Genomic DNA, 12,080 nt, shown 5'->3' on the forward strand with positions numbered 1-12,080 from the left:
AATTTCAGGAAGTAATGGAGATTCAATCCTTTCCCTTCTGATCTAAATGGAGTTTAGAATAGTATAATATATATAATATATAGTTATAATAGTAGTGGGAATCAAAAGCAACTTAAATCCCCCATATTAAGATGAAATAAATTATCATAATTGCATGCATAACAAATATAGATTACACCTATTCCTTTTCCACCAACAGGATTCAAATTCATTATTACAATTGTGTTTTGAGCATAATGGATTTTAATACCTTATGTACACTATTCATATTGATTTACTTTAAAATCACAAAACATTTAATGAACTCTCTCTGTCATGGGCATAAACCCCCCAGGGAATTTTTCTGTACCTAGCCTCCAACACCTAAATCAGTGAGGTCTTGACCATCAGCAATCTGCCAGTCTCTCTCATTTACACAAACTGATAGAAACATTCAAAGCTCTTTATCTACATGTCTGGGAAAAGAGATTTCCTCCCCATAATTCACCTCATGGAAATCATTATTTTTGTTTAAATTCTTTTAATTGGGTCTTTTACATTGCAATTAGATTTTTTAAAAATTCAGTTTCAGTCCTAATCCTCCTAATCCCACTAATTTTTCAGATTCAAAACTATACATGGCTGAAACTATGAAGGATCTAACTACCTACCTTTTAAAGGTTAAGTTCCAAAGAACAACTTTCAGACTTGTTCTTGGAATTCAATGTTTCCCACTTATGCGACCCAATTATTGAGAAACTTTTAAAGACTTTATATATGAGTTTGTTATCGCATATGTTTCTGAAAGAAGAAACTTTAATATGGGAAATTCTCAGTTTAGAAGAAGAAATAGACTCTTGAAATACAAGTGAGCCATGCTGAATCTCTCAAGCAAAAAGAACTTAAGATACAGCTCACACTTCACCCTCCCAACTGATACTTGAAAGGCACTGCTCTGGTGTCAGTATGAAAGGCTGTAGACCTTTTGAAGGTCAGAATAATTAAAGATATAAAAATAACTGGAAAAGGAGATAAAATGCAACACCAGATTACCAAAGACAGACCACACCAGACAAACCTAGTATCTTTTTTGGGGAAGATAACTGAGTTTTTTTAGACAAGAGAAATGTGGTAGATTTAATATATCTGGATTTTATTAAAAGATTTGATGCAGTATCACATGGGAAATTGTTGGGACAGAAGAGATAGGATCACTACAAGAACTGTAAAGCAAATGAAAGTCCAGGTAGTGATGAGAAGGCAACTATGAGGCTAGAGTATTGTTACTGGTGTAGTTCCTCCATGAACTGCCCTGGGACCCACATATTGGGTGCATCTTCACATGCACTTTACTGTGGAGTTGACTAATTAACTCCTCAGTAAAGTGTCACTGTCTACTCTTACACCAGTATTAGCGAGCAGTAAATTAACTCCACCGTAAGATAGTATGGTCTATGACAGTATTATCTTAGAGCACAGTTACTTACTCCACCTACAGATGGTGACAGGAGCTGACTGGGGCACAAGGGTACTAAACTTTGGGGGGCCACCTGCTGCACAACTCCTCACTTTAGCACACTCGTGCCCCAGACAGCCCCTCCACCGCCTGATGTGTCACCCAGGGCCCAAGCCTGCTGCTAGCTCAGGGCTGCTCCAACCCATCTCAAATTGCTGTGGTCCTGGGCGCATGTGCACTGGAGTTTATTTCTTCATCTAAATTGCACCCATTTAGTATTTTATCCCATTTTCTAACTTGAGAAAACCACCACAAGAGTTTCTCTTCTGTAAACTAAAGATTTATTTGGAAACAGGAAAAAGACTTGGATGTGTTAGTGGATTACTCTTAACAACCAATGTGATGATAAGTATGATAAGGCTATTTTAAGTAGAAACTGGAAGGCATATTTCTCTTGTACAAAAGCACTGAAAACATCTTACCCTGAGTATTTTGATCATTCAGGTTCATGGAAAAAAGGGTCAAACAGATATACAGGAGGACTCCTAAAATGAAGAGGGATACGAGAGAATCTCTTATTAAAAAAGAGACTAAAGCTATGGTCTTTGTTGAGCTTGCCATCGAGAAACCAACTGTACTTACTTACACTTGCTCCCGTGTCTGGAAATAAGGCACAGGAGAGAAGCTTAGATGGGTCTTGAGAACATTATACAAACATTTTCTTTTTTTCCTTTTCTATAGTTTCACAGAAAACAATCTCTTGACACCATCCTTGGTCATGTATTCCCTGAAAAACACCATCATTCTTTGCAGGATGAAGAAATGAAACCCTTGAATGGCATAATCAGCAATGGTAGGAAGCCATTTGTCCAAAAGCCTCTATATCAAATGGATCTGCTACAGATTAACACAACTGGTACAGGTTTTAAACAAAGGAAAGAAAAAGAGATTCAGGGATGGAGAAGACTTCAACTTTATTAACCACAACACTGAGAAAAAAAGAAAGCTAGAAACCCACACAAAATATTGGACACTCATTTGATCCTAGTCTGGTGTCCAATGGCCTTGTACCAAAATCCAAACAACTAATATTTAGGAGTAGCTAACTTCAACCTAAATCCTAGGGCTTAGTTTAGAAGAAGAACGAAGGGTGCACATGAATCATACACACCTGGGACTGCAAAAGACTTGTTTCTCCCTTTGTCACCTGGGCTTACAGGGCATAATAGCCTCATAATTGTTAGTCTAACAACCTGTATATTCTGCAATGGAAGACCTCAGAGCAGCCAGATCTGTCCCCCTCTTCCTCCTCCTTCTCTCAACACACCAGGAATTCTCTTTCTTTTGCTAGTCCAAACAAACATACAGACTCTCTGCTGCAGCCACCCTCCCAAAAGAGCTACTTGGGAATGAAATCAGAGGCATTCGCAAAGAAAATGCTTTGACTGCCAAGTTTTGCTTTTGTAATTTAGCAATATGTACATGTGGATTTAAATGCAAGATTCGAAATATTTAATGCACAAATACCTGAAGTATAAAAATATCAGCACACAGGTCATATTTAAGAAGGCTTAAACTTAAAAAAAGTATATATATATATATATATATAAACATATGTGTGTGTCTACACATGCAAAACACTAACTGTATTTTACATAGTTCTGCTGCTGTTAAAAAAATAGACATGTAAAAATGTCAGCATTGTTCATTGCTTACATTGCTAATATGTCAAATAAATTTTAAGGAACTAGGGTCTTTAAAATCCCTGCTAAATGACTCCTTTAAGAGCATTTTTCTTTGAAGTTTAAAGTCCTTAACTTCTTTGTCTTATTAAAATAAAACCCCGTTACAGTTGATTATTTTTGTAACAAAGACACTGCCTCATTATATACAAGACAAGAATATATAAAGAAAAGTATTCCCTGACATTTTTCTTTTTTTGTGATGAACCACAATGAGTAAATGTTTCTGAAAAGATGCCAGTTCTGCAGGTAATAAATTGACGGTATAATCACATTTGATTTACTTTCATTATGTCCTTTTTAGATCCCAATTTTAAGGTGTATTGGATGCAATGAATGAAGCAATAATGTTGGGAGTTGGTAGTCATTGTGATTGATTTGGAAGACATTTGCTCAGACAGAGACAAAGTAAACAGAATATCTAACTATCCGAAATCTATCACTAAGTACACCCACATAAGCAGTATTTACGAGCTCTTGGATGCTGCAAGACACAAATTAAGGAGGGAAAAAACCTCAGGTTTTTAAGGATTAAAACTTACTCACCAGGGAAAAGCTTCTTAAAATGACAAGCCTAAATTCAAGAATGGAACCAGCAGTAATGCAAGAGATTATTTAGCTGTGGGACTATTGACAAAACTGGGCCTTAAATTAGCAACATGGCAGTAATATTTCTTGTTATTCAAAATGTGGAAGAATTCTGAGCAAATCTGGTTTCCAAATGCTTTTCATTATCCTAATACCTAAACATGATTCTGAGTGTCTAACATTAATGTATAATATGCTTCTTGGTAAGTACCTAAGAACACATTATAGTTATACATCAATACACAACATTAAAATGAAATGAAGAACTAAATATGTGGCCATCAAAAGCAAATGCTTGTGGGGGAAGAATACACTGGATAGTAATATAATGGACATCAATTTACAGTGTAATAGAGATCAATTACAAGAGCAAGAAAGAAGGGGGAAAAAAGAAGGCTGATACAAATGAACCAAAGGGAACAAGCAAGGTATCAAAACAAACGAAAAGTTAAGGGATAGCTCTACTGAAATAAGTGGTAACCTAGACTCCAGCCAAAGCTATTAAAATGCTTTACATTTCAAAATGAAACCACAGATGAAGATTGCCCACTTGTTGAATGCCACAATAGTTTACCTTGCAGCTGACAAAGCTGATTAATATACATCCTTCTCAAGCCCTGTTCACTTCTGACTGTAACACAGCTTGAGGCTAAAACGGTTTTTGCATTGATAGTCTCAGATTTCAACTGGCTGAACTAGAACTACTCTCTCTTACAAAGAATTGTTATAAATCAGAGATGGTGGTGTGGGAGAATAAAATTACTAAAAGCTGTGAATAGTGCATTTTATGCAGTTAATGAACTTCCTTGCATGGGAACTAAGGATGACAAGAAATGGTGATCTTGAGAACACAGTGTGGCACTGTGGGACACTGGGAAAAAGTTAAAATCTTTGTTTATTTGCAAGTGGCATGGGGGGGGGAAGTAATTTATACTGAGATACTGCTAGTTAAAAATGGTGAAATACGAAAGCCACCAGAAAAAACATTCTTCAAGGTACTAAATTGTAATAAAATATCACTACTATGAAACTCTTAGTGTACCTTCCAGTAATCCCTAGTGGATTCTTGTCAACCTTTTTATATTACAAAGCTTCATATGTATTGACCCTTCTTGAGCTTACATTTCAGGGAAAACAGGGAATTGGAAAAACACAGTACTTCATTACACAGAAAATGATATACCAGAATGAGATGACATAAAATGAAATGTGCGCAACTATTAGATCACATCTTCCATTACACACCTGACTCATTCTTTTAACCTAACTGCTAAATCTCCTCTTCCTATTTGGAAGCCCCACTTCCCTATCTCCAAAAATAACTTTGCTGTGTAGTTTCACTGTTTTCCATTTGTACTAGCCTTCAAATTCAGAGTCATCAGATTTTTCAAGAGCTACAAAGGTCTTTATTTTGTCTCATTTTTCTTGGTAAAATAAAATCTCCAAGATGCCAGCTAGCTCTCAAGTAGGCTATAATTATTACTGGGTGTGTCTACACAAGATGCTGACTGAGCAATAGCTTGATATTACTGCACAGTAGTGTCACAGGGCAAGATCCGTGCTGAGATGCTACTATGTAGTATTGGGCTACTGAACAATAATGTCACTTAGAAGGCATTTGCCAGAGCTACTGTGCAGTAACTCCAGTTAGTATGTATTTATTACCTGTTTATAGAGTACTGAATAAATGTGCAGTAACCACTATGCAGTAGTGCTTATTGTAGACACATCCACTAAGCATCAAAGCCTGACAGAAAAGTAGTATGATGGACTGCATAGTAGGGCTGTGTGAAATTTCTGGCTGTAGTAGGGGATGTGGGCTGTGTGGCCTCCTGGCAGAGCACCCCCATGCAGCCTCCACTCCCTGATAGCCCCCCACCTGGCCCCAACAGTTTGGGAATCAAAAAACCAAAACCAGAAAAAAGCCTCACACTCACCAGCTTCGGCAGTGGTGATCAGCACCTCTCGGCGCTCATGCCAGAGACCTCCCCATACAGCGTGGGGCAATGGGGGGTAGCGGTGATCGTCCCCTCCACCCCTCACTTGGTACCAGTGCAGATCAGCAGGGTGCTGTGCACTGTCTGGGAGTTGGGGAGGCTTCAGCAGTCAGCCCAGCAGCGCTAAGGCCCAGAGGCCCTAGCTCCCAGACAGCATGCAGCACCCTGCTGAGTCGTGCTGCACCTGTGCCATTGGGCAGCTGCCACGTGGGTGCTGGGGGGGGGGCCCAATCCCCACTGACCCCCACTGCCCTGCATTCTGTGTGTGCATGTGTTGGGGGGAGGAGGGGAGGCTCTGCCACAAGCCCTCAGAGGCCCTGATCGCCACTGCCAGAGCCAGTGAGTGCAGGGATTTTATTTATTTATTTATTTTTAAGTGCCAGGCAGGGAATGGGGCTGGGCATGGCGGGGCAGCCACTGGGGCTTCTCCCAGGGCTCCCCCCACCCTGGGAGATGCAGGCACAGCTGGAGGAGCCACAGGAAAATATGCAGCCACTGGGCTGTGCCTGTCTCTCCCCAGCTGATCCAAATCTCCGAAACAGCATTGAAAATCTGAAACAGATTTGGCCAAAGTGAAATGGAACAGTGATCCGAAACACCAGAAAGAATCACTGTCCTCTGAAATGGTTAAATCTGAAATCAAAATGAGATATAGCCATTTCATACAGCCCTACTGCCTAGGCTAGTGATCAATACTAGGCTATAAATGACAGCTAGAGCACTTTCATTTATGATGAAATTATGCTGCACTTTAATATCCAAATAGTGGACTTCATAGTTGGATGAAAACAACATGCATAAACATTTTGTTTAGATGAAGTTAATTTTGCTTTGACAGACCAGACCCTACTATGATTTTTACACTGTAACAGTGCTTTCAGGCTAATCACTGAAACAATAAACAATTATTAAAGAGATTTGCCACATTAATACTCTCTTATCAAATACTATTTTAAAAATAAAAATACGTACCAGTGTAGAGTTTTACTGTGTCTACTGTTAGAAACTTCTTTATTACTAGATATGCTGTTCCAGGCTCAGGTAATGAACTCCAGTGAAGAACTTGTTCTAACACATTCTCTGTGTAGTGCAGTGGGCGCTCTGAAAGATGTCAAAACAACAGATGTTGAAACAACAAAAACAAGACTGGAGGTCCTAGCAGGTTACAGGAGCCTACGCATGAATGTGGATGTCTTCAAAATAAGACACTTAACTCTTCAGTAGTTCAAAGTGAATGCAACAATTAAAGCACTTGACTATTGATCCTCTACAGTAACACCTTAGCTTATATGCTCTAAAATTCACTGCATGCGATACTAAGTTGAGTAAGCAGCAGTCAAGTGTTTAACAAGAATGAGATTTAATAAATAAATAAATAAAATAAATGTAACACCATTACTGGACCATTCTGGAAAAACGTATATAAACTGCAAAACTGTACTGCATGCTACCTAATCCATAAAATTAAGAATTAAACTAAGACTGTATTTACCATTAAAGATTTATACTGCAATAGCTGCTCTGCTCTCATTCTAGTTGAGCCTCATTGTGCTAGAAAATGTAATTTTGCAAATTGAAATTACAGCTTTTTGTAACAAAGATGTCAATATACTTATATTAAATGTCACTTATGGCAAAGCATCTTTTGTTTGCCACTACTACCATGATGAGTTTTAACTTGCCCTCAACAAAAAAAACACAAGTCTTTCAACCAGACGCATAGCCATTCTTTTCCATTTATATAAAAACATAATTATAGAACATTGTTTTATCAAGTCAGGTAAATATTCATGAAGGTTAAGGTAAATGCCAAAGGGATAGGGTAAATCTCTACTACAAAAAGGACAGCTGGATAAAAGAAGATATATCCAGTGTTGGTACATTTGAATCATCCCTAGCTGTTGAAACAGGATGCTGGGCCATCAAATAATCTTAAAATAGAACAATCTAATATTGCTTGGTTCATTCTGTATACAATCTGGAGCCAATATGGCCATGGTTAATAAAGCCAAACTGTGCCATGCCTGCATTTCTTGAATCACATGCCAAATGCAATTGGGCCAGATCTAACAAGTATGTCCCGTATCTATGAATGCTTGTATGTTCAAAGGTGTATACATCTTGATCCTCAGCCAGGCTGCTGTGGCATATAGTTAGCTTCATTAGATATTCAAACATGATTCACAAGATAAACCCAGAGATTCCAAATAGGAATCCATCGTGTTGAAAACTTTTTGAATGATTATGGTTCGAGTTGTCTGCAACAAAATGTCCCTATTATTTTTCTGTGGTAAAAAAACAAGTGAAAACTAAGAGCTGGAATTTTCTTAGGGAGCCTCAAGTCTAAAGAGGGGTGCCTCAAGTTTAAAAAAAGTGGAGAACCACTGGTATACCACTGGTGTACAGTGAATACAGTGCATATTCATACAGGATAAGCGCATCATTTCTTTACCTGCACTACATGATACCTATCCCCCCTTTTTTGTTTTTGTTCTGTTACTTACAAAGTAACAAAAGCTAACTACCTGCATATTTGTTAAGTGCATAGAACTAGGACTTGGAAGACTCTTTGGCCAAGTTGTCTATTTTGTAAAGTATTTGCACTTCATTTCACTACAATCATTGGTAAAACATACTAGGAGCCATCAATTACAAGTCTTCTGAAGTGGGTTCAGTCAATTTCAAGGACGCTATTAGAGGCATAAGGCATTCTGAGAAACAAGGTAATGATCCTTAATGAGGTGCAAAAAGCTCAGAACACACTAAGTTATTGACTTCTGTTTCCATTCAGTTTGGGTGAATGCATGGCTTTTTCTCAGTCCTGAAGATATGCACTTAAGAGTACACCATATACACAACTCCCAGCAAAAGCTGAACAAAATTTCATACAAAAAATAAGGTTAGTCAAAATAAATATAGTGATTCATAGATTGTAGAGTTGAAAGGGACGACAAAGGATCATTGTGTCTGACCCCTAACCCTTGGCAAGAAAGAGGACTGAGGTCAGATGACCCCAGCCAGGTGACTATCAAGCCACCTCTTGAATACCTCCAAGTTATGTGATAGCACCACCTCTCTTGGAAGCCCATTCCAGATTCTGGCCAGCCTTAGTGTAAAAAAAATATTCCTAATGTCTAACCTGAACCTACTCTCCACTAGTTTGCACCCATTATTCCTAGTTACTCCTAAGGGTGCTCTGATAAATAGGGCATCTCCAATTCCCTGTTGTCCTCCCTTGATAAACTTATAGGCAGCTACAAGGTCTCCCCTCAGCCGTCTCTTGTGAAGGCTGAAGAGATCCAGATCCCTCAACCTCCCCTCGTAGGGTCTTTCACAGAGGCCACTAATCATGCGAGTGGCCCTCCTCTGAACACTTTCCAGATTCTCCATGTCCCCCTTGAAGTGCAGTGTTCAAAACTAAACACAGTACTCCAACTGGGGCCTTCCTCACAGAGGGGGAGCATCACCTCCCTCGATCTGTTGATCATGCATCTGCTAAAGCACGACAAAGTGTGATTGGCCTTCTTGATGGCATCATTACACTGCTGGCTTATGTTCATCTTGGAGTCAATTTTGACTCTAAGATCCCTCTCAGCCACTGAACTGGTCATCCCCCAGCCTATAGGTGTGCTGGGGATTCCTTCTCCAAAGGTGGAGTACCTTGCATTTTCTTTGTTAAATTGCATCTTATTTCATTCTGCCCATTGATCCAACCTGTCCAGATGGGCCTGTATCTGCTCCCTGTCCTCCGGTGTGTTAACTTTGCCCCATAACTTGGTATCATCTGCAAACTTGGAGACTGCTCTCCACACCCTCATCCAAATCACTGATGAAGAAATTAAATAACACCAGTCCAAGAACCGAACTCTGCAGGACCCCACTGCCTACTTCCTTCCAGGCTGAAAACGACCCATCCACCACCACTCTCTGGGTGCAGTCCCTAAGCCAATTGGCAACCCAACTGACTGTGTAAGCATCCACCCCACAGCCTGCTACTTTCCCTATGAGAATAGGATGCGAAACTGTGTCAAAGGCCTTCTTAAAGTCCAGGTAGATGACATCAGCCTCAGCTCCTATGACAAGGCAGTGTGGGACCTGGTCATGAAAGGCTATAAGGTTTGTCAGGCAGGATCTACCTGCAATGAACCCATGGTGGTTTCCTTTCAGCATCATTTCCCCTGCTGGGCCTTCACAAATGTGCTCTTTGATGATTTTTTCCAGCATTTTCCAAAGGACAGAGGGAAGACTGACTGGCCTAAAGTTACCTGGCTCATTGCTTCTCCCCTACTTAAAAATGGGTAGCATATTAGCCCTTTTCCAATCCTCAGGGACCTGGCCGGAGCACCATGAGTACTCGAACAGCTGTGCCAGAGGCTCAGCTATGATACTGTCCTAGATGGTGGTAGCTAACCTAAGCTCCAGCCCTGTGTTAGCCTGCCTAACTGATTCCCTGCAATAGCATGCCAAGGAGGCGTGTTCCTCCTTGGTGGATGCTCCCTGCTTCCACTGCCTGTAAACCTCCTTCTTTGCCCCCAGTCTTTTCTGGAGTTCCCTGTTCAGCCAAGGGGGCTTTCTTATCCCTGTGCCACCTTTCCTGTGTAAGGGGATAGACTCCTTTTGTGCCCCAAGGATCACTCCCTTGAGAAACCTCCAACCCTCCTGGACCCCCATAGTGGTGACAGCCATCTATTTTCTACAATAAGAAAAATATTAAATAATATTATTATTGGCATTTATCACTAAGCTATTATACAACAGTTTGAATCGGTGGTTGACCAATCATGCAAATTACTCATTTAATAGATTTCATAGACATTAGGTCTGGAAGGGACCTCGGAAGATCATCGAGTCCAGCTCCCCGCCCAAAGGGCAGGAAGTCAGCTGGGGTCATAGGATCCCAGCAAGATAAGCATCCAATTTGCTCCTGAAGGTGTTCAGTGTAGGGGCTTGAACCACCTCCGATTGCAGGCTGTTCCAGACCTTGGGGGCTTGAAGAGTAAAGAAATTCTTCCTTATGTGCAGCCTGAAATGGTTTTGTAGTAATTTATGACCATTTGACCTCGTCATCCCTTGGGGTGCTCTGGTGAACAAACATTCCCCCAGATACATTTGCAAGTGTCTTTTCAAATAAAAGAAATCCAGTAAAAGAACTCCTTAATTTTTTTATTAAAATAAAATCTTACAAGATTTTTCTTCTTACTAGACTTTATACATTATTAAATCTTTATCCTACGCTATTTCCCAGAGGCTGTCCCTATGACTGGAGCACAAAATGTGACTCATAATGCCTCTCCCTTCTACTAGAAAGTGCATTTGATCAAACCGATAGATGGCCACTCAAGGTATGGACAGATTCTTTTAACTGGAATTCCCTCTTCTCCAAAACAATCCTAGTTTTGTTTTGGTTTCCATATGGTGCTTAGATGAGAGCTAGCCATTTATTTACCAAAGCAGCATCTACAAACACTGAACTTTGGGCACTTCTGAAAAGAATTCTCAATCAAGCAGAGTGGGTACTCACTTCCTTGTTTAAGCAACTGCGGAGAGCAAGGGTTTCTGGATCATAGGGTTGGGAGGAACACTTGGCTGGGTTGGATTGGTCATGTAGCTTCTTAACCTATATTGAACAGCTCTATCTGGAAGCGCAAGGGCCAACCAGAGGCAATGCTTTCCTAGACTTGGTCTTGGTCAAAGGAACAACCTGAATATTGAGGGTAGCCTGGGCAAGAGTGACCTTGAGATAATCATGTTCACTGTCTGCCACAAGGCAGACAAATCAACTAGCAGGATTGAAGTCCTGGACTTCAAAAACGCAAATTTCAACAGGCTCAGGGTAATAGTAAGGGAGGCGATGTGGGACCAGGGACTGAAACTGAATGGAATGTATGAAGGGTGGTTGTTCCTCAAGGACATGATCCTCATAGCACAAAAGAAGACCATTCCCATGCAGAGGAAATGCAGCAGAGGGGCTGGTAAGCCCTTTTGGCTTGATAGGGATATGATGGCCCTCTTGAAAAAGAAGAAAGAGGCATACACACAATGGAATCTTAGGATAGTCCTCAAGGAGAACTATAGAACAGTGGTACACACATGTAGGGAGGAGATTAGGAAAGCCAAGGCGAATACTGAATTTAAGTAAGCAACGGGAATCAAAGACAATAAGAAGTCCTTCTTTAGGTATGTAGGGAGCAGAAGGAAAACAAATGGAGGTATGGGGACCCTGCTCAACACCTCAGGACAGCTGCAGCACTCAGGAAAAAATTGAACTCCTGCATACCCACTTTGCCTTGGTATTTCACTGGATGAAAGGGAAAAACA

At 40.3% G+C, this 12,080-nt stretch overlaps 1 protein-coding gene across 1 annotated transcript in view; it reads right to left on the reverse strand.

Moving 5' to 3' along the window:
• The window catches only part of ARAP2 (ArfGAP with RhoGAP domain, ankyrin repeat and PH domain 2), a 258,101-nt gene that overhangs the window by 30,465 nt on the left and 215,556 nt on the right, over nt 1–12,080 (reverse strand). The window contains exon 27 of the mRNA XM_019526331.1: nt 6,735–6,863. Within this exon, the coding sequence (XP_019381876.1) occupies nt 6,735–6,863 (129 nt within the window). The remainder of the gene's footprint in view (nt 1–6,734; nt 6,864–12,080) is intronic.

This window comes from Gavialis gangeticus, unplaced genomic scaffold (genome assembly GCF_001723915.1).
Source record: "Gavialis gangeticus isolate Ggan-Ray unplaced genomic scaffold, GavGan_comp1, whole genome shotgun sequence".
Taxonomy (NCBI): Eukaryota; Metazoa; Chordata; order Crocodylia; family Gavialidae; genus Gavialis; species Gavialis gangeticus.